General features: G+C 44.1%; 1 protein-coding gene across 1 annotated transcript in view; it reads right to left on the bottom strand.

Moving 5' to 3' along the window:
* NHSL2 (NHS like 2) overlaps nucleotides 1-18,080 on the bottom strand; it is a 168,009-nt gene extending 149,929 nt beyond the window's left edge. The window contains exon 1 of the mRNA XM_075259356.1: nucleotides 17,525-18,080. Within this exon, the coding sequence (XP_075115457.1) occupies nucleotides 17,525-18,044 (520 nt within the window). The 5' untranslated portion in view covers nucleotides 18,045-18,080. The remainder of the gene's footprint in view (nucleotides 1-17,524) is intronic.
* Between the last annotated feature and the right edge of the window lie 3,725 nt (nucleotides 18,081-21,805).

Below are 21,805 nucleotides of genomic sequence, written 5' to 3'. Positions count from 1 at the left end.
CAGCCTGCACACCCATGTACCCCCTTGCTCATACATAGCCTGCACCCCCCATTCCCTCTTCTTTCTCACACATAGCCTGTGCCCCCACATCACTCTTTGCTCACACACAGCCTGCACACCCATGTACCCCTCTTGCTCACACACAGCCTGCACCCCCCATTCCCTCTTCTTGCTCACAAAGTCTGCACACCTATGTAAAACTGTTGCTCACACAGAGCTGGCTTCACTACTGTTAAAAGATGTGCTGTGGAGGAGACGGCTCTTCTGCAAAACGCCGGGTGCTGCCACATCCAACTTCAGGCAGCATCTGGTGCAGCAGTAAATAGGGCCCGTTACCTGCTCAAGTTACTCCAGCAAATAATGGCCTATTTAAAGGGATTCTACCATTAAAAAACTTTTTTTTTCTAGGTAACACGTCGGAATAGCCTTTAGAAAGGCTATTCGTCTCCTACCTTTGGAAGTGCTCTCCACCATGCCGTTCGTTTGAAATACCGGTTTGTACCGGTATGCTAATTAGTTCTCTCGCAGCGATGGGGGCGTCCGCCAGCACAGGAGATGCGATGGGGTGTCCCCATTGCAGCTCGAAAACCGACTCCAGCGCCGCCTCTATCTTCTTCTGCATCCTCCCCTTCCTTCTTCAGCTTGACGTCGGACGCCTGCGCAGTACGCTCTGTAGGGCGAACTTGCGGTGTCGGCACTATGGCTGCGGGCATGCGCAGTATGTTCGAAGTTTGCCGAACAGAGCGTACTGCGCAGGCGTCCGACGTCAAGACGAAGAAGGAAGGGGAGAATGCAGAAGAAGATAGAGGCAGCGCTGGAGTCGGTTTTCGAGCAGCAATGGGGACGCCCCCTTCACATTTCCTGCACTGGGGGACGCCCCCATCGCTGCGAGAGAACTAATTAGCATACCAGTACAAACCGGTATTTCAAACGAACGGCGCAGCGGAGAGCACTTCCAAAGGTAGGAGACGAATAGCCTTTCTAAAGGCTATTCCGACGTGTTACCTAGAAAAAAAAGTTTTTTAATGGTAGAATCCCATTAAAAAAAAAAAATCTGCAGTTGTACCGGCTGCCACCGGGTCCGCTAATTGTTCCGGGCCTTGCGGCAGTCGCTACCACAGCTGCCCCGGTAGTTACACCCCTGGTCTTAGCCTAAAAGTAGTTTTCTGCCCTCTAAAGCATATTTAATACTGAGAACCTATCTACTGGGTAGGACATCAGTATCTGATCTATAGGAATCTGACACCCGTACCCTGCAATATCCGTTGTTCTTGCAATATCAGGGCACTGGAGGCTGCTGCAGTGGGAACAGCTTTGCTACTATTAGAGTCCATTCACATGGAGGAAAATGGTGAGGAATTTTTTTAATTTTTATACTGTGAGCCTCATATAGGCCTCACAATGTACATTTGTTTTCCCTTTGTAGAATGGGAGGAAATCCACACAAACACAGGGAGAACATACAAACTCCTTGCAGATGTTGTTCCTGGTGGGATTCAAACCCAGGACTGCAAGGCTTCAGTGCTAACCACTCAAAATCAAAAATCCGCTACAAAATCTGCAACAACAAAAAAAGCTGCGTTTCCGCAATGTGGAACCTAGCCTTAAAGTAATAAGACTGTATCTGCAGAGGTGGCGCCAGCGAACACAGTTCTGCTCCTATTACTTGAGGACAAGACAGTGACTTAGCGGTCTAATATGACTACGGACAACATCTGCATGCAGTTTATATGTTTCCCCTGTTTCTGGATGGGTTTCCTCCCATGTGCCAAAAATATTTTGATATGCAAAATATTCTGGTAAAATTGACTTCTTGTAAAACAACTTGTGGGTATTTGGGATGAGCACCTGTGTTGCAACCACCGTCCACAACACTGCCTGCACTTTGCCTTGTGGAACAAACATAATTCTGGTGTTGTTGCCATTATCAGTCAGAGAATAAAATTCTAGACTGAGATGTTTCCAACAGCTACTGCACGTTTTGGAAACCAATCGCACATCCTGTAGATGATATGGTAACTAATAAGGAAAGTAAATTTTTTTCACATATCCTCTTCCCACCCTTTGAACTGGCTTATTGCCTGCTGGGAGTACAAGTCACAGACAAAATACGGCATTTCTGGCATTCTTATTTGGATTTTTATGGCACTCGCCATACAGGATAAATAACATGAACATTTTATAATATGAGGCTTTACAGATAAATTGTATAATCGCTATGTTTTTCCATGATACATTTACATTGTGATTTGGGAACTACCAACTACCTGGAGGTGTTATAAGGAACAATGTGCCCCCTACTATAAATAATTAAAAGGGGTTTCCTCAATCAAGATGTTGTTGGCTGGGGTAGAGGTAGGTCATCAATATTAGATCGGTGTGGGTTCCACTCCTTGCACCTTGCAAAGCTGTTTAAATGGGTCACACTTGAACAAAGCTATGTACATATATACAGTATGCATGCAAACACTCAAAGTAAGTAGCACTCAAAGCCCCTATGACTTAGAGGACCTTTCATGGTTTGGGGCACAGGCAGTTCTATATACTGCTGGAAAGTCAACAGTGCGCTGAATTCAGCGCACTGTCGGCTTTCCCGATCTATGCCCCGGGTAAAGAGCTAGCGGTCCCGGTACCGTAGCTCTTTACAGTCAGAAGGGCGTTCCTGACAGTCTGTCAGGAACGTCCTTCTTCACAGCAACGCCTATCGTGCTGTACAGTGTGAGCGGGGAGGAACGCCCCCTCCCCTCCTGATAATACTAGTCTATGGACGAGCACTGTGAGCAGAGGGAGGGGGCGTTCCTCCCTGCTCACACTATACAGGGCGATAGGCGCTGCTTTGAAGAAGGACATACCCAACTGACTGTCAGGAACGCCCTTCTGACTGTAAACAGCTATGGTACCGAGATCTATAGCTGTTTACCCGGGCACAGATCGGGAGTTCTATATTCCAGCAGTATATAGAACTGCCTGTGCCCCAGACCATGAAAGGTCCTCTTTTAAAAAAAAAAAAAAAAAAAAGATAATTGTATCCAGTTGGATTCTGCTAGCCATGTGTGGTGTATAGCCATGTAATGTATAGTATAAGCTGTAGCTGACTGCGGGTTATGACTGTAGATCGCTATGTTGTTACACGCTATTCCCACCAGTGGTGAGTTTATCTTGGGGAGGAAACCTCAGTTCTCTGAGATAAGTAATGTTCATGTGGGAATTAATTTCTCATATTAACCCTATAAGGTTCTTGTACTATTATGCATTATAATGCTCCATTGCTGAACAGAGTTTGCTCTTGTACAGTCTTAGCTTTTCATGAATATCTTACATATAAGCAATAACCTGCGTAGACCTGTATAGACAAATATGACCGCAGAAAAGTTTGCTCGCTGCCAGACAGTGACCAGACAATGGGACAAATTCATTAATATTGTTGTCTGACTAATTTAAATATTTTCTTGGGAACTTGAAATAGGAAAAATAAAATTAAAAAAAATAATTTAGCATTTACAGGTCCAGCATTTTAGAGTTGGCCACTCAATCAGCGCTGTTGCCATTCTTTGACACCTTGTATTCACATGACCACTGCAGCGAAACTCTTGCCGCAGTGATAGGGGTGTAGCTATAGGGGGCGCAGTGGTAGCAGTCACTACAGGATCTGAGAATCGTGGAAACTGAGGGTGCCCTACTGGTCGCTGTAAAGGGAAGTTTGTAAAGACATTTATACAATTTAATATTATATATGAGTTTATAAGGTATTCCAGACATGGTTAGCAGTTGAGCAGTAAAACGGTGAATATAAAGTTTATACGGTAGATATATTATCCCCCCCCCCAACCTGGATAAAACTGTCCACCACACCTCACATTCTTGTGACATTCCTGTACGCGCCCAGGAGAGATGAATACGAGTGTGGACAGAGGTCAGACAATGTGGCTTGGTTTACTAGTTCTTTTCTGCACCAGAACAACAAAGACCAGGTATTGTGTTGGGTCTGCCAGGAGGTAGGATGGAGTACACAGTGAATCAGTGATCAGTATTTCATTCTTTTGTGTACAAGAACAAAGACTTGGGGTCTGGGGCCAAACCATAAGTCAGGATAAAAGGCCAACTTTCCATATCTGGGAATATACAAAGACACAGAGAAGTACAGTTATCTGATGGTTCAACCAATCAAGATGGGCCACAATATAGTCAATGGCTATAATGTAGAGAAAAAGAGGCTTCAGAGGATATACAACGGTTTTTAGAAGCTCCTCACCACCAGAAGTCCTGAGTGCAGACCATCTCACTACTCCGTACGCCTATGTAGGCACATACTCTCCCTAATGTGTATGATTATCCCCTGACCCTGGTCTATAGTCTCTCACTCTGCCAAACCAGTATCCTTACGCTATGCTGACGAGGCCCAATAGGCCGAAACAGCGCAGTCCATAGCTGCGAATCTGTTCCTTTTGGAATAGAAATATTGGTTTGGCAATAAATCCCACATCATATTAGTAGGCTTATTAACTGAGTCATGTATGATGTTAAGGGAGCAGCCCCTAGAGAGCAGCATACAGAGGCACTGTTCTCCTAATTACATCCTGGAGGATAGATTTGCATATTTTTTACCTATACTCCAACACAAGCAGGCTTAGTACACTGTCTACCCATAAGTATTTGGACACCAATGCAAATGAAGATACAGTATCTGCGGTTGTGATGTATGTCACGCCTTCCGCCGTTAAATAGCAAAAAGCATTGGCATTAGTCGCATGCAAGATGCCATGAAGTGCAGAGTTATCCGATTTTTGAGAAAAGGGTAATTGTTGGCTACCACAGAAATGGTCAGTCCTTAAGGGACATAGCATGCGAACTGAATTACCCAAAATCGACCGTGGCCTATGTAATTGCGAAGTGGAAGGTGAATAGTGATTGTCAGAATGTGGCCTGAGTTGGCAGACCCCTGAAACTGGGAGATAGAGACCGATGAGTGCTGGCCAGAGAAACCGCACCCAAACAATGGCTCACATACACCAGGAGTGTCACCAGGCATCCGGGAGTCTTGTATTGATCAATACCATCTGTAAGGAAACATATCTGCTGGGGTCTACCAACTATTGGATAGGAATAAATGTTGTTTTCTATTCTACCACAGGTGTCCAAATACTTATTGGTAGACAGTGTATTGCCTACATTTCCCACACTAAATATGGTTTGGAGATTGAGACTCCTTGCATCATTGTCATCTTTGCTGTCCCATACTATATACAGTAAGTAATGGGACCGTAGAGTAGTGAGAAAACAGGGACTCCTACATCATAGATCATTGCGATGTAAAGAGTCCCAATCTCCTGGCTATATTCACTCCAGAAAATGCGATCAATATACAGTCAGGATTTTCCAGCCCGTATTTGCCCGTGTACAAGGGGCCCAAAGAATTATAACATACTATTGTCTTGTTAGGGCATACAGTATCTAGTACAAAACTTCACCATTGTACAATATATAAGGGGTTTAAAAAACCTTACTTGACACTCAAAAAATAAGAGATTTTCTGGCATGGTGTGAAATTTCAAATGTATTAGTTTTTCCAGATACAGTCCTATGAAAAAGTTTGGGCACCCCTATTAATCTTAATCATTTTTAGTTCTAAATATTTTGGTATTTGCAACAGCCATTTCAGTTTGATATATCTAATAACTGATGGACACAGTAATATTTCAGGATTGAAATGAGGTTTATTGTACTAACAGAAAATGTGCAATATGCATTAAACCAAAATTTAACCGGTGCAAAAGTATGGGCACCTCAACAGAAAGGTGACATTAATATTTAGTAGATCCTCCTTTTGCAAAGATAACTGCCTCTAGTCGCTTCCTGTAGCTTTTAATCAGTTCCTGGATCCTGGATGAAGGTATTTTGGACCATTTCTCTTTACAAAACAATTCAAGTTCAGTTCAGTTTGATGGTCGCCGAGCATGGACAGCCCGCTTCAAATCATCCCACAGATGTTCAATGATATTCAGGTCTGGGGACTGGGATGGCCATTCCAGAACATTGTAATTGTTCCTCTGCATGAATGCCTGAGTCGATTTGGAGCGGTGTTTTGGATCTTTGTCTAGACACCCCCGGAGCCATCGGCAAAGGGGGACATGACTTTGGGATGGGGGAACCAATAACTCCTGCAGTTTCTTCTTTGTGCAGTAGTTGTGTAGATTTATACAGAATGGTTCAGCTTTAACGGTATATCTGTGTATATTCAGCTTTAGGAGTATGTAGTGCTTAGTGTGTCACTGTAGGGAGGGAGGAGTTTAGGAATAGATGTAACTTCCTGTCTCATCCACCTTCATCCTCTTTCTCATCACAAGACCTGGATGAAGCATGTCTGCTGTATCAGGGAGTATAAGACTGGGGTTTATCACCTCACACAGGACTGGTGTCACCACATTCACATTACACAGCACTAGTGTAGTATCACCAACTATACTGTATATGAGGCAGTATTACCACAAGATGTCTGCAGTTATGTCCTCTCATGGATTTACCCTACATACTGCAGACATGGCTGAGTCTCCTCATGTATTTACCACAGACACTGCAGACATGGCTGATGTATCATATATACTGCAGTATTACCTCAAGATATGTACAGTCACAGTGTCCCCTCATGTATTTACCTCACACTGTAGACATGGCAGATATATCATATATACTGCAGTATTACCTCAGGTTATATATAGTCACAGTGTCCCCTCATGTCACACACTGCTGATATATAATGTATACTTCAGTATTACCTCAAGATATATACAGTCAATTAATGCAGATTGTACATAAGTCCAGGGGACTGAGGGGCTCTCTATGGTGGAGCTGAGAGGTCACTGTGGTGAGAGAGGGACAGCCTGGTACAGTGTGGTGAGGGTAATGGAGGCTGCACTGTAATCCCTGTACTGTATATCCTCCATTTCTGTGCTAATACTTATCATGCTGGGGATAAGTTAAAGTTAATCATTTTTATGTAATTTCTCAGGGCTGTATACAGGTCATACTGTGTATACAGGCTATACCGTTGGTGAGGGGTTCTTGGAGTTGTTTGAAATTGTAAGCGGTGGGGAAACATGGTGGTTGGTTTCCCCTGGGATTATTTCTCTTGGTCTGACTGGTCTTTGGGCTCCTGCTGGGTGGTGTCCCGGGGAGTGGGTTATTATATATGGAAAACTGCCATTCTGTGTGTTATGGTGCCCCTGAGCTAGTGCTTGCGGCTGGGGGTAAATTGGTGGTGGAACAAATTGGCGGCCAGAACTTTGTAGCTCCAAGAACCTCCCCCTCATGAGAAGGGGTTTGTCTTCAGAGAAGTTTAGTGCTTGTGTTACTATTAACCCTTCCTATAGAAGGTACTGTATAAAGGTTAATTTTAATTGAGGGGGTCCTTGGAGTTGGTTGAAATTTTCGGAGGTGGGGAAACATGGTGGTTAGTTTCCCCTAATATTAATTTACCTTGGTCTAGCTGGTCTATGGGCTCCTGCTGGGTGGTGTCCAGGGGAGTGGGTTATTATATGTGGTATCTGCCATTCTGGGTGTTATGGTGCTCCTGGGCCAGTGCTTGCGGCTGGGGGTAATTTGGTGTGGTGGAACAGATTGGCAGCCAGACTTTTGTAGCTCCAAGGACCTCCCCCTCAACAGGAAGGGGTTTGTATCCGGAATAGTTAAGTGCTTGTGTTATTATTTCCTCCTCCTTATATGGCATCTAATGCTCTATTTATGACCTCCGTATTAGGGCCCAACACATTTAGACAATGGATATCAGACAAATAATGCATCGGATTATTGTATTTCTTAGTCTTCCCGTGTAGCCCTTCATTTAGGAGCAATTTCAGTCTGTATCCAAATAAGTATATAGATTACCATTATTATATGTTACATCATATAATGCAGCCGGTCCCATGTCGTATACTATGTGATGGGTTATTTCTCAGTGGTGTCCTATAACAGTATAATGTACCCACTGACAGCTGCTAAGTTTTTCCGTATTACCTACATGGGTCAGAATTATTCTGGAGCTGGTATTACTTAATATTATTGCTTAAACAGTGGGGTGAGACTTAAGTTATTCTTTCTTTTAAGTTAAGTTCTTATAAGTTATATTTCTTTTAGAGCCTTTAATTTCATGGTGCTGTATGAATATATATGTAAAGGGATTTGCATGCATAGTCCCAACATAAGTACAATACTGTACATACATGTCTAACTAGCTGAGTGATCTAGTACAGGTAGAAGAGAGGACCTTGTGTGTCTGGGGCTCCAATTTTTAGACCGGTGTTTTACTTTGTTACTATCACTGGCCTTGCCTTATTATGTAACCCTAAAGGGCCTGGTGGCTTAGGACTGAGACACACACAAGTGCTTCCAAGCCACTGTGTAACAGGTTGTTTGCGATACACTAACAAGCTTGATCACGCGTGTTTAACAGAATGTAATATAGTTATTTATTAATTTATTTTCTTAAATATAATCCTAAACTATAGCTATTGTTGTGCAATATAATTTGCACCATTGACATTAAATATGTTTTTTTTTTTTTTTTTTTTTTTACTGGGTCCTTGAAGTTACTTATAATTTGGCCAATAATGGGCAACCACCTCGGGTGTAGCCCAGTGCAGGGATGACCATTAGAGGTATGGCCCCCTGGTGTGGAGAGGTGACCATCGGAGATATGGCCCCCTGGTGTGGAGGGGTAACCATCGGAGGTATGGCCCCCTGGGTGTGGAGGGGTAACCATCGGAGGTATGGCCCCCTGGGTGTGGAGGGGTAACCATCGGAGGTATGGCCCCCTGGGTGTGGAGGGGTAACCATCGGAGGTATGGCCCCCTGGGTGTGGAGGGGTAGTCATCGGAAGTATGGCCCCCTGGTGTGGAGGGGTAACCATCAAAGGTATGGACCCCTGGTTATGGCAAACCAATTAATTTTAAGAAGACCCTGTTAGGGTACGTCCCTAGGGTCATGGCTATCAGTTTTCACATGCCTGTGCACTAAATTGAGCCCTCCGAGCTGGTGCTGGTTGCGGCTGGAGAGTGAGAGAAAAATATTTATTAAAAAAAAAAAAAAAAAAAAAGGGGGCATGTTTTTGATAACAATCTATAGCTTCAAGGACCCTTTCTGTTGATTTGTACTTATCTTAGTGAAGGTATTTGACCGCTTATATTGACCAACTTATATTCTCTTAAGGTTGCCAACAGTTTGATACCGCCGTTGTTGCAGTAGAGTGTCTATCGCAGCCAGTTAGCGAATGGAACCCAGCACTGCTTACTATGATGACCACATGCTCTGCGAGCAGGAGCTATATAGGCCTGCAACCCCCCCCCCCCCTCCTTGCGGAACGGGCAGCATCAGGATGGTGCTGGCTCATGTCCAGCAAAGAAGAGAATTTCAGCCTCGAATTTCGGTTTGGGTGCCCTTGGGTCGGTGCATGCGGCTAAGGGTAAAGGTCATCAAGTACTCTGACAATGAATGAGAGATGACGGGAAAGGGTCTCACGCTGCCTTCACAGACTTCTGTATCTCGAGCTGATCATGGGCTTATTCTCATCATGCTAAGCATCATTTAATGGCTTGTTTTATTGTTGATGTGCTTGGCACCCATCAAACAACGATGGTGAGTTATTTCAATACAGTAAGTCCCCTGGAGTTGCTGTAGTATCTGGTGAAGCTGACGCACAGCAAGTAATTTTCTCTACCCTTCTTTATGCTCTCTATGTCTTTCCCGGCAGTGTATAGGGTTGCCAATGGAGCTAAATCGACAGTTCTAGTTTTAGTGGCAGTTCCTTGCAGAGGTGTTATTTCGTACGTGGTATATACATCTATATCATATGTATATAGTTGCCACCATAAGTGGGACCTCACACCTCATAAGGGGGAAGTATATACTTATGTGCAGAAATGGTTGGCAATTACATTTTTGTGGTATGGCGGTATTCCCCGTGTATACTGGTTTATGGGAATTTCAGTATTGTAGTCCTATTTCTTTTTAGTAGTTTCTAACTGCATTTTTTAGCCACATTCATAGCTTGTATTGTACTGTAGGGAAGATGGTATGGAGACTTGTGGTATATAAGGTTTCTAGAGGCTAGAGCATTCCTAATCAGTTTGGTGGCGGTCGAGTCCATTTAAGGTGTCAAATGGCCTCTTCTGTGGCGGTTGAGGAGTCAGGTGGAAGTTGCAGGCAAGTTATTGTGGACTTATTTTAACTAATAGAGGAGGTTAAACCTCATGGTGGTGAACAGGCTGAGCTTTGGAAATGGCCAGCCTGAAGGATGTCGGAATAGGAACGTCATCCAGGGGCGGGCACAGTGGTTAAGCACAGGGTCGTTGGTGCCCTTAAAGTGTACTGGCTCTGCTAGAATTGCAAGCCGGAGCGTGCCGCCCCCTTTATTTATTTATTGCTGTCTGGCCGGGTGCTGTATGTCAGACAGCTGGGGATCTCACAGTATTCGTGAATCCCAATGGTCTAGCACTTCACCTGACTCCTTCTGTCATTATTTTACTTCTGTGAGTTTAATAAAGCTGTGGCCATTTTGACACCCAAAATAAAGTGTTTTGTGCATTTATTCCAAAGTCAATACTTACTGTAGTTTGGGTGGTTTTAGGAAGGAGTGAGGGACATCCCATATCCAAAAGTCAAGACACCCCCGGAGCCATCGGCAAAGGGGGACATGACTTTGGGATGGGGGAACCAATAACTCCTGCAGTTTCTTCTTTGTGCAGTAGTTGTGTAGATTTATACAGAATGGTTCAGCTTTAACGGTATATCTGTGTATATTCAGCTTTAGGAGTATGTAGTGCTTAGTGTGTCACTGTAGGGAGGGAGGAGTTTAGGAATAGATGTAACTTCCTGTCTCATCCACCTTCATCCTCTTTCTCATCACAAGACCTGGATGAAGCATTTCCCTCCCGCCCGCCCTCTATTAATCACTATTTTACAATTGTTTTTTTTTTTTGTTTTTTGTTTTTTTTTACATTTTCCTGTATAATGTATTATTGTATCATTTCTTTGTTACTGTCATTGTGTATCTGGATCTATATATACAATTCTGAGATGAGTTTCGCAAATTGTTGTTGGCATTATCCTTCTAAGCCCAAGGGAAGGGCAGTCCTCCAGCCATGGTTCCCTAGAGGTTTCCTCCACAGGGGGTTTTTCCTCTCCTGAGTGCTGTAGGATGACTCTTCGTGAGTCGGGGGTTTGTCGTGTTTGGTCCATATTTTGTCATTTGCCTGAACGTTTAGTTTTGGAGTTAATTGTTCATGGCATTGGCAATGAGTGTGGAAGTAAATTAATTCAATAAGTATTAAAAAAAAAATAATAATAATAATAATAATAAAAAAAAAAAAAATGAAATAAAGATAGTCAAGTAGAATGTGATAAAGTGTTACTTGTCACATGGACTACTGGTAAACTGTCACAGCTTTACTTTTGCGGTTGAGGAGTCAGGTGGAAGTTGCAGGCAAGTTATTGTGGACTTATTTTAACTAATAGAGGAGGTTAAACCTCATGGTGGTGAACAGGCTGAGCTTTGGAAATGGCCAGCCTGAAGGATGTCGGAATAGGAACGTCATCCAGGGGCGGGCACAGTGGTTAAGCACAGGGTCGTTGGTGCCCTTAAAGTGTACTGGCTCTGCTAGAATTGCAAGCCGGAGCGTGCCGCCCCCTTTATTTATTTATTGCTGTCTGGCCGGGTGCTGTATGTCAGACAGCTGGGGATCTCACAGTATTCGTGAATCCCAATGGTCTAGCACTTCACCTGACTCCTTCTGTCATTATTTTACTTCTGTGAGTTTAATAAAGCTGTGGCCATTTTGACACCCAAAATAAAGTGTTTTGTGCATTTATTCCAAAGTCAATACTTACTGTAGTTTGGGTGGTTTTAGGAAGGAGTGAGGGACATCCCATATCCAAAAGTCATGCTGAAATATCCATCCCCGGCGTAACTTCAACTTCGTCACTGATTCTTGAACATTATTCTCAAGAATCTGCTGATACTGAGTGGAATCCATGCGACCCTCAACTTTAACAAGATTCCCGGTGCCGGCATTGGCCATATAGCCCCAAAGCATGATGGAACCTCCACCAAATTTTACAGTGGGTAGCAAGTGTTTTTCTTGGAATGCTGGTTTTTTTGGATGCCATGCATAACGCCTTTTTGTATGACCAAACAACTCAATCTTTGTTTCATCAGTCCACAAGACCTTCTTCCAAAATGAAGCTGGCTTGTCCAAATGTGCTTTTGCAGACCTCAGGCGACTCTGTTTGTGTCGTGCTTGCAGAAACGGCTTCTTTCTCATCACTCTCCCATTCAGCTTCTCCTTGTGCAAAATGCGCTGTATTGTTGACCAATGCACAGTGACACCATCTGCAGCAAGATGATGCTCTTTGGAGGTGGTCTGTGGATTGTCCTTGACTGTTCTCACCATTCTTCTTCTCTGCCTTTCTGATATTTTTCTTGGCCTGCCACTTCTGGGCTTAACAAGAACTGTCCCTGTGGTCTTCCATTTCCTTACTATGTTCCTCACAGTGGAAACTGACAGGTTAAATCTCTGAGACAACTTTTTGTATTCTTCCCCTGAACAACTATGTTGATCAATCTTTGTTTTCAGATCATTTGAGAGCGGGCTGTCCATGTTCGGCGACCATCAAACTTAACTGAACTTGAATTGTTTTGTAGAAAGAAATGGTCCAAAATACCTTCATCCAGGATCCAGGAACTGATTAAAAGCTACAGGAAGCGACTAGAGGCTGTTATCTTTACAAAAGGAGGATCTACTAAATATTAACGTCACTTTTCTGTTGAGGTGCCCATATTTTTGCACCGGTCAAATTTTGGTTTAATGCATATTGCACATTTTCTGTTAGTACAATAAACCTCATTTCAATCCTGAAATATTACTGTGTCCATCAGTTATTAGATAGATCAGACTGAAATGGCTGCTGCAAACACCAAAATATTTAGAACTAAAAATGATTAAGATTAATAGGGGGGCCCAAACTTTTTCATAGGACTGTATGCGGCAGATTTCATCAGTTTCAACCCATCTGAATGAAATCCGCATGTGAACATGGTCTTAACTAGAGATGAGCGAACACTAAAATGTTCGAGGTTCGAAATTCGATTCGAACAGCCGCTCACTGTTCGAGTGTTCGAATGGGTTTCGAACCCCATTATAGTCTATGGGGAACATAAACTCGTTAAGGGGGAAACCCAAATTCGTGTCTGGAGGGTCACCAAGTCCACTATGACACCCCAGGAAATGATACCAACACCCTGGAATGACACTGGGACAGCAGGGGAAGCATGTCTGGGGGCATAAAAGTCACTTTATTTCATGGAAATCCCTGTCAGTTTGCGATTTTCGCAAGCTAACTTTTCCCCATAGAAATGCATTGGCCAGTGCTGATTGGCCAGAGTACGGAACTCGACCAATCAGCGCTGGCTCTGCTGGAGGAGGCGGAGTCTAAGATAGCTCCACACCAGTCTCCATTCAGGTCCGACCTTAGACTCCGCCTCCTCCGGCAGAGCCAGCGCTGATTGGCCGAAGGCTGGCCAATGCATTCCTATGCGAATGCAGACTTAGCAGTGCTGAGTCAGTTTTGCTCAACTACACATCTGATGCACACTCGGCACTGCTACATCAGATGTAGCAATCTGATGTAGCAGAGCCGAGGGTGCACTAGAACCCCTGTGCAAACTCAGTTCACGCTAATAGAATGCATTGGCCAGCGCTGATTGGCCAATGCATTCTATTAGCCCGATGAAGTAGAGCTGAATGTGTGTGCTAAGCACACACATTCAGCACTGCTTCATCAAGCCAATACAATGCATTAGCCAGTGCTGATTGGCCAGAGTACGGAATTCGGCCAATCAGCGCTGGCCAATGCATTCTATTAGCCCGATGAAGTAGAGCTGAATGTGTGTGCTAAGCACACACATTCAGCACTGCTTCATCAAGCCAATACAATGCATTAGCCAGTGCTGATTGGCCAGAGTACGGAATTCGGCCAATCAGCGCTGGCTCTGCTGGAGGAGGCGGAGTCTAAGGTCGGACCTGAATGGAGACTGGTGTGGAGCGATCTTAGACTCCGCCTCCTCCAGCAGAGCCAGCGCTGATTGGCCGAATTCCGTACTCTGGCCAATCAGCACTGGCTAATGCATTGTATTGGCGTGATGAAGCAGTGCTGAATGTGTGTGCTTAGCACACACATTCAGCTCTACTTCATCGGGCTAATAGAATGCATTGGCCAATCAGCGCTGGCCAATGCATTCTATTAGCGTGAACTGAGTTTGCACAGGGGTTCTAGTGCACCCTCGGCTCTGCTACATCAGATTGCTACATCTGATGTAGCAGTGCCGAGTGTGCATCAGATGTGTAGTTGAGCAAAACTGACTCAGCACTGCTAAGTCTCTGCATTCGCATAGGAATGCATTGGCCAGCCTTCGGCCAATCAGCGCTGGCTCTGCCGGAGGAGGCGGAGTCTAAGGTCGGACCTGAATGGAGACTGGTGTGGAGCGATCTTAGACTCCGCCTCCTCCAGCAGAGCCAGCGCTGATTGGTCGAGTTCCGTACTCTGGCCAATCAGCGCTGGCCAATGCATTCTATTAGCCCGATGAAGTAGAGCTGAATGTGTGTGCTTAGCACACACATTCAGCTCTACTTCATCAGGCTAATAGAATACATTGGCCAATCAGCGCTGGCCAATGCATTCTATTAGCTTGATGAAGCAGAGTGTGCACAAGGGTTCAAGCGCACCCTCGGCTCTGATGTAGCAGAGCTGAGGGTGCACAAGGGTTCAAGTGCACCCTCGGCTCTCCTACATCAGAGCCGAGGGTGCGCTTGAACCCTTGTGCAGCCTCGGCTCTGCTACATCAGAGCCGAGGGTGCGCTTGAACCCTTGTGCACACTCTGCTTCATCAAGCTAATAGAATGCATTGGCCAGCACTGATTGGCCAGAGTACGGAATTCGGCCAATCAGCGCTGGCCAATGCATCCCTATGGGAAAAAGTTTATCTCACAAAAATCACAATTACACACCCGATAGAGCCCCAAAAAGTTATTTTTAATAACATTCCCCCCTAAATAAAGGTTATCCCTAGCTATCCCTGCCTGTACAGCTATCCCTGTCTCATAGTCACAAAGTTCACATTCTCATATGACCCGGATTTGAAATCCACTATTCGTCTAAAATGGAGGTCACCTGATTTCGGCAGCCAATGACTTTTTCCAATTTTTTTCAATGCCCCCAGTGTCGTAGTTCCTGTCCCACCTCCCCTGCGCTGTTATTGGTGCAAAAAAGGCGCCAGGGAAGGTGGGAGGGGAATCGAATTTTGGCGCACTTTACCACGTGGTGTTCGATTCGATTCGAACATGGCGAACACCCTGATATCCGATCGAACATGTGTTCGATAGAACACTGTTCGCTCATCTCTAGTCTTAACCATTCTCATGAATGTCTGCCAAACTGCTTTCCAGGATACACTGGGACATATTCCTGCCTTAAGGCATATACATATTGCTGTATTTTCCTTGCCAAACTATTTCAAGGTTATGCTCACACCGTGCATTTTTCTTTATTTGCAGTGCAGAATTCAGAACATGCTACATGATTTAATCTACTTGGTATAAGAGTTCAGATCTGTCTTTTTGCAAATGTGTGATATACATGTGAATTTACCTAAAAAATCTGAATAAAATTCAGTGTTCGCTATTGCAGACATTTTTTTATCTGGATGATTTAGCTCAGAAAACCTGAACATGTAACTTTAAAATACATACAAGAAAAACAATCATGATAGATTAATAATGAGTCACTGACACAATAAGAACACTTATGGCCAGAGGTGTAACTACCGCCGGCACTTCCCCTTCTGCAGAGGTGGCTGTGAGGAGGAGCCGGGATCAGTAAGCGAGGCCGCGGGCCCACAAACCCCACACACTCTATCATTATACTCCGGGGTCTCAAAAGACCCCGAGTATAATGATCGGAAACCCAGGAGAGGTGAGGAAACATAAAAACCACTGTTACTTACCTCTCCTACGCTCCGGAAGACTTCAGACCTACTTGGTGATGTCCCAGACGTCATGTGGGCCAGGGCTTGCATCATTATACATTGTGACGCAAGCCCTGGCTCAAGTGGCGTTTCTTCCATCATTGAAGAAGACCGACATCAGCGGGGAGTGCGCCGTAGCCCGGGAGAGGTAAGTATCAGTGTTTTTTATGTTTGTGTCCTCCCGTGGGTCTCCGATTATTATACTCTGGAGTATGAAAAGTTGTACATGGGTGGTCTACAATGGGTAAAAATACTGTGTGCAGGGGCCACTATGGGGCATAATACTGTGTGCAAGAATGTGGGGTTGGGGGGGGTCTTCGGGGGTGACCATGTCAAAAGTTTGCCATAGGGCCTCACCATTTCTAGTTACATCACTGCCTATGGCATTTTAATTTACTTACAAGGACATTACATTTAATTTCACTGGGTAAAATATAAAGGGACAAATCACTTCATCTGTCCACTGGATAGGTGATATAAAAATGCTATGACGGTGAAGGCCACATATTGCAACCGGCCTGTCGTAAATTAAAAACACGGGCTGCACACAGGGAACATGGATGTCCCCATGTGCTGCCTGTGTACGGTCTGCACTTCCCCGGCTCCTTTCATTAAAGAGGACCTTGCACCACCTGGGGCATATGTGGTGTAATTGGCTTTCACGTTCTGTGCCCCCAGTGAAGATCTATCAATGTCGGGACCGTAGCTCTTCACTGTCAGAAGGACGTTTCTGACAGTCAGTCAGGAACGCCCTTCCTCACAGTAGCGTCTATAGCGCTGTACTGTGAGAGCGGTGAGGAACGCCTCCTCCTCTCCTGATAGCACTCGTCATCGCTGGGCAGCAAGCAACGCCCCCTCTCACAGTACAGCGCTATAGATGCCTTTCTGACAGTGAAAAGCTATGGTCCCGGCACCGATAGCTCTTCACGGGGGCACAGAATTCAGCGCACTGTTGGCTTTCTAGCATGTGCCCCAGGTGGTGAAATGTCCTCTTTAAATGAATAGGATCCACGGAAGCACGGGCCACAAAATAGGACCTGTCCTATCTGATGCGGCCTGGACACAGGACCGTGAAAATCATGATTGTGCGTACAGGCCCATAGAAAAAAATGGGTCAGTGAAATACATGGATAGCACACTGACCCACACCACGGTCATCTGCAAGGGGCCAAAGTCTGTGGCACTGATGAAAACCACAAAACACAACACTCACAATAAGCATTGAATGGAGTAGAAGAGCACAAGCTCAACCATTCCTTTGTGCAAACTCCTCCTTGCTACACTGTTGCAGCTGATCCCTAAATTGATGGCCGGAACCGTTCCCTGTGGTTGGACCCACACTGATCTAACATTTATTATGTATCAAAAAGCTTTGTAACTAAAGGGGTTTTCTGGGAATTGCCCTATCCAATACAGTACAGCAACAACAGTGAATGTCATGAAAGCACTACGTACCTTGCACAAGGCTGCCGTTTTTTGCTGCTGTCCCCTTCTTACTGTTTTTATAAAGTTCCCAGTAAACTGCTTCAGTCTGATGGTGAAGTTCTGTAATTCGCTTATCAAATAGCAGTATCTCATCTTCCAACTCCTCGAAGATTGACAGTGACAAGCGACTTAAATCTGCCAGCTGAAGTAGTAAGGCGATAAGGCTGCGGTGGTATATATCTTTATATTCCCGTACTGGGACAGTGCTAGAAGGTAACATTGTCAGGTACTGGCCCGATATGAAGCCTTGAGATTGATCAGATACTGGGAATCCAATGTCATCTTTAATGTAAGACCAAGGCAGCGGAGATCTGTTGAAGGCTGGAGCATGTCTTTGCCCACTTAGGTTTAGCATGATCCCAAAGCCATCTAGAAATAGAACATTTGCCCCAATATTTCTGGAATTGATGTTTTCAAACATTAACCGTAAGCCAAACTTTGCCTTTCCCCATGCGGACTGTGGCCTGACTGATCTTTTATAAAAAGGCATCTGGATAAGACTCAAGACTGTACAGAGGATGATCAAGAAATGTTATCAAAGACAAATGTCCAACGTGAAAAATCTGTGTAGCGGAGTAAAGAGTGAAGCAGCATTTACATACATGTTGTTCCCGCAGTCAATCTTACTGCACACACAGCTCGTGTTGAGATGACCAAATCTCAGGGAACTCCTTGACTTTTCTCCGTATAACAAAATTCCCTTCTGTACTCGTCTGACAGGGTCCCGGCAATAACTGCTGTAAACATAAGACAGCATATTGTCTTTGAGAGGGGCTGAGCTGGGAAGAGGTGGAACTGCTGAATCTCAGAAAACATTATCAATTCCCCAATGATCTGAACTCCACCTTCTGTATTTTCCATAAACCCATTGAAATCCAGGAAGAGAACTCATCCAACTTTCAGCAGCTTCAGTTGTAGTTAGATTAGAGGTGACATGTTACATAAGAATGTAGGTTCTTCAGGGAAATGTATAATCCAATTTATTAGTAAGGAACTGTATAGGATCCCATACAACAAGTGTTAAACATCACAAGTGGGTCAGACAAGTTCAAATACACATTTTCCAGAAGCATGGAAGAAACGAATCACTCAGGAATAACAGAGGAAGCTGGGGTAACATTTAATCACTGACTAATAAGTGTATATTCACATAAAACAGATTTACTGCAGAAAATTGTGTTATTCAAAATCTGTTTAAATCTGGCCATCAATTCTTTGAAATCTTAGTACAGGGTGGGGCAAAAGGTATGAACCGGTTTTGACCGGCTAGCGCTCAGCCTGTGGTGGTGGTGGGAAGAGGGGCGGGGCCTCGTTGTGGGAGTGTCTAGTTGTCAGTAGCATCCATGCCTTGGACGGGAGAGCATCGTGGGTTTGCTGTGAGGACGTTTCTTTGAAAATGGCCATTGTGTTATCACCACACAGAGGGCCTTCCGACTACACTTCAATATCCCTGTTGGGGGTAACGTCCCTGGGGGTAATGCAATTAGACGTTGGGCTAGGACATTGGAAAAAAAACTGGTTCAACAGCAACTCCTTCGGCAATTGGAAGACCCAGAACAGTAAGAACACCTCAAAATGTCATCCTGGTAAGAAATGCTATTGACGTGTCTCCCAGGCGCTCAGCCCGTAGGCATACAGTTGCTTTGGGCATGTCTAGCAGATCTTTAAGGAGAATTTTGCACAAAGATTTACAGTTTCACCCATACAAAATAATGGTGGTTCAAGAGCTGTTTCCCCGTGACTTTGAAAATCGTCTAAACTGCTGCCAAGAAATGTTGGAGAGAATTCCAGCAAATTCAACATTTTTCAGCAGTGACGAGGCCACTTCCACCTGTGTGGAGCTGTTAATAAGCAGAATTTTTGCTATTGGGCTAATGAAAACCCAAGAGAAATTCACCAGAGGCCACTTCATTCCCCTAAAGTGACTGTATGGTGTGCAGTATTGGGATTATTGGTCCATACTTTTTTGAGGATAATGGGCGAACCGTCACTGTCACCGCTGAGCGTTATGTGACAATGTTAGAAGAGTTTTTTGAACCTCAGTTGGAAGAATTGAGTGAAACAACTAATCTGTGAGACATCTGGTTCCAACAGGACGGGGCTACATCCCACACTGCTAGGATTTCAATGGCGAGATTGAGGCAAATGTTCCCCCAGCGCCTCGTCTCTGTGAGGGGTGACGTGGAGTGGCCTGCGCGCTCACCAGATTTGAGCATTTGTGACTTTTTCCTTTGGGGGTACCTAAAGGAAAAGGTTATTAAAAATCATCCACATACCCTGGAAGAACTTAAGGACAGAATCAGGGAGGAAGTTACGGCAATACCCATCCAAATGTGCAGAAGAGCTGTTGAAAACTTCAGAATTCGCCTTCAAGAGTGTATCACTGCTGACGGCCGCCATCTTCCTGAGATCTTTAAAACTTAATGTAAAAAAAAAACTAGATTCTGAACTGAATTAAGCAATATAAACATAATTTCTGTAAGTTGAATTGTTTTTGTTTTATATCCCTTTAAAAACGGTTCATACCTTTTGCCCCACCCTGTATAAGGAAAATGTTTGTTTTTGTACCGTGTTAGCCAGTGGGTAGGAAATATAAAAATACAAAAAACGTGAGAGTCTTCAGTAGTTGATACCTTTTTTAATGGCTAACTAACAATGATGACAGATTACAATGTTTCGAAGCTCTCGGCTTCTTCTTCAGGTATATCTAAAATCAGTTTCTGAAGGATGTATATTTATGTACAAGAGGACACTCAGGAATAGAATTGTAGGAGGGAGGGGGGAAAGAAGATTATTGGTTATTATACAAATAAACTATTCAGCAGTTTGCAATGTTCTTATCAGTTCACAGAGTATCTTTTATGGCTGTTTCAGTTCAGTGATTTCTGTAGGATGCCATGAACATACACATGGATCACACACAGGTACACGCACGTATGCAATGACAAAACATGTCTGGTATCCTTAGTGGCTGCTAGCACACTGCAGCATTTTTTTTATGGGCCTCCAGGCCATGGATTTGGCAGTTCCATAGACTTATTCGTGCACAAAGATGCAAATGTTATAGGCTCTATAGAAGTCTATGGAGATGTAGAATACACGGCCCGGAGACTCTAGTGTTACTGTAGAGTGCAAGCAGTCTCACTGAGCAGCAATATTGGTCAGGTGAAAACTGCCTCATAGTAAGATTGTCATTATTGCTTACTATACAGGGAGCTCTCATCACTGAAGCACGACAATAGTTGTGTAACTGTAAACCGATTTTACTCTTTTGTCCATAAACTACTTATAAATTACACTGGAGGGAGGGGGGAAGGGTTGCACTGTGTTGTTAATTGGGTATAAATCAGTGGCATAACTAGGATTGATGGGGCTCTGTGGCGAACTTTTAACATTGCCTGTTCTTCCTCCTCCCCCCCCCCCTTTGTTACTTGCCTATCTCTGGCTTCGCTGTACTTCCTGCTTATGGTGGCCATCTTCAATGACATCCGGGACGTCACGTGACCAGAAGTAAGAGAGGTAAGTAACAGTTTATGTTCCCTTACCTTTCCTGTGCTTCCGGTCATTAAACTTAAGGGGCTTTTTAGACCCTCAAATATAATAATACTATTTGTGGGGCCCACGGTGTCACTTACCGATCCCGGCCGTTGGCAGTACCAGTAAGTAAATAGGGCCTGTTACCGTCTGGAGTAACTCCAGCCAGTAACGGCCTATTAAAAAAAAAAAGCGCAGCGGTATTGGTTATCGCCGGGCCCCTAATGTCCTGGGCCCTGTGGCAGCTGCTACCCCGGTAGTTACACCTCTGGTGTTAATGTTTTATGTTTGTGTAAGGTGCATAAATTTTAATTTTTGCTAAAAAATAGTTCAAAAAATAGTTGTAATGGTTTATATGTATTGAATATACAAAATCAATAAAAATATTGAAATGAAAAAAAAACTTGTTCACATCAATGTTACGACAAATTATTAAAATGCCAAAATAATAAAAGTTTTAAGTAGAAATTTTTTTTTACTGTAGCAATCTCAATATTTTCCGCGAACGAAGCTGCGGGTATTCTACTAGTAGTCTATAAAGCATAAGTAATACAAGAAAACCCAGTAAGTGGAACATAGAAAGATACTTTTTACTATCTCAGTCGTTGTAATCAATCCCCCCTCAGGCAGTATCAGGCTTGTAGGCCTTGGCGCTTCAACTGGGTTAGTGCATAAGACATCGGACATTTGACTAACATTTGAGTTGCAAAGGAGATG

The sequence above is a fragment of the Leptodactylus fuscus genome, chromosome 11 (genome assembly GCF_031893055.1).
Source record: "Leptodactylus fuscus isolate aLepFus1 chromosome 11, aLepFus1.hap2, whole genome shotgun sequence".
NCBI lineage: Eukaryota > Metazoa > Chordata > Amphibia > Anura > Leptodactylidae > Leptodactylus > Leptodactylus fuscus.
The sequence above is the reverse complement of the archived record's forward strand: the minus strand, read 5'-3'. Positions and strand labels throughout refer to the sequence as shown.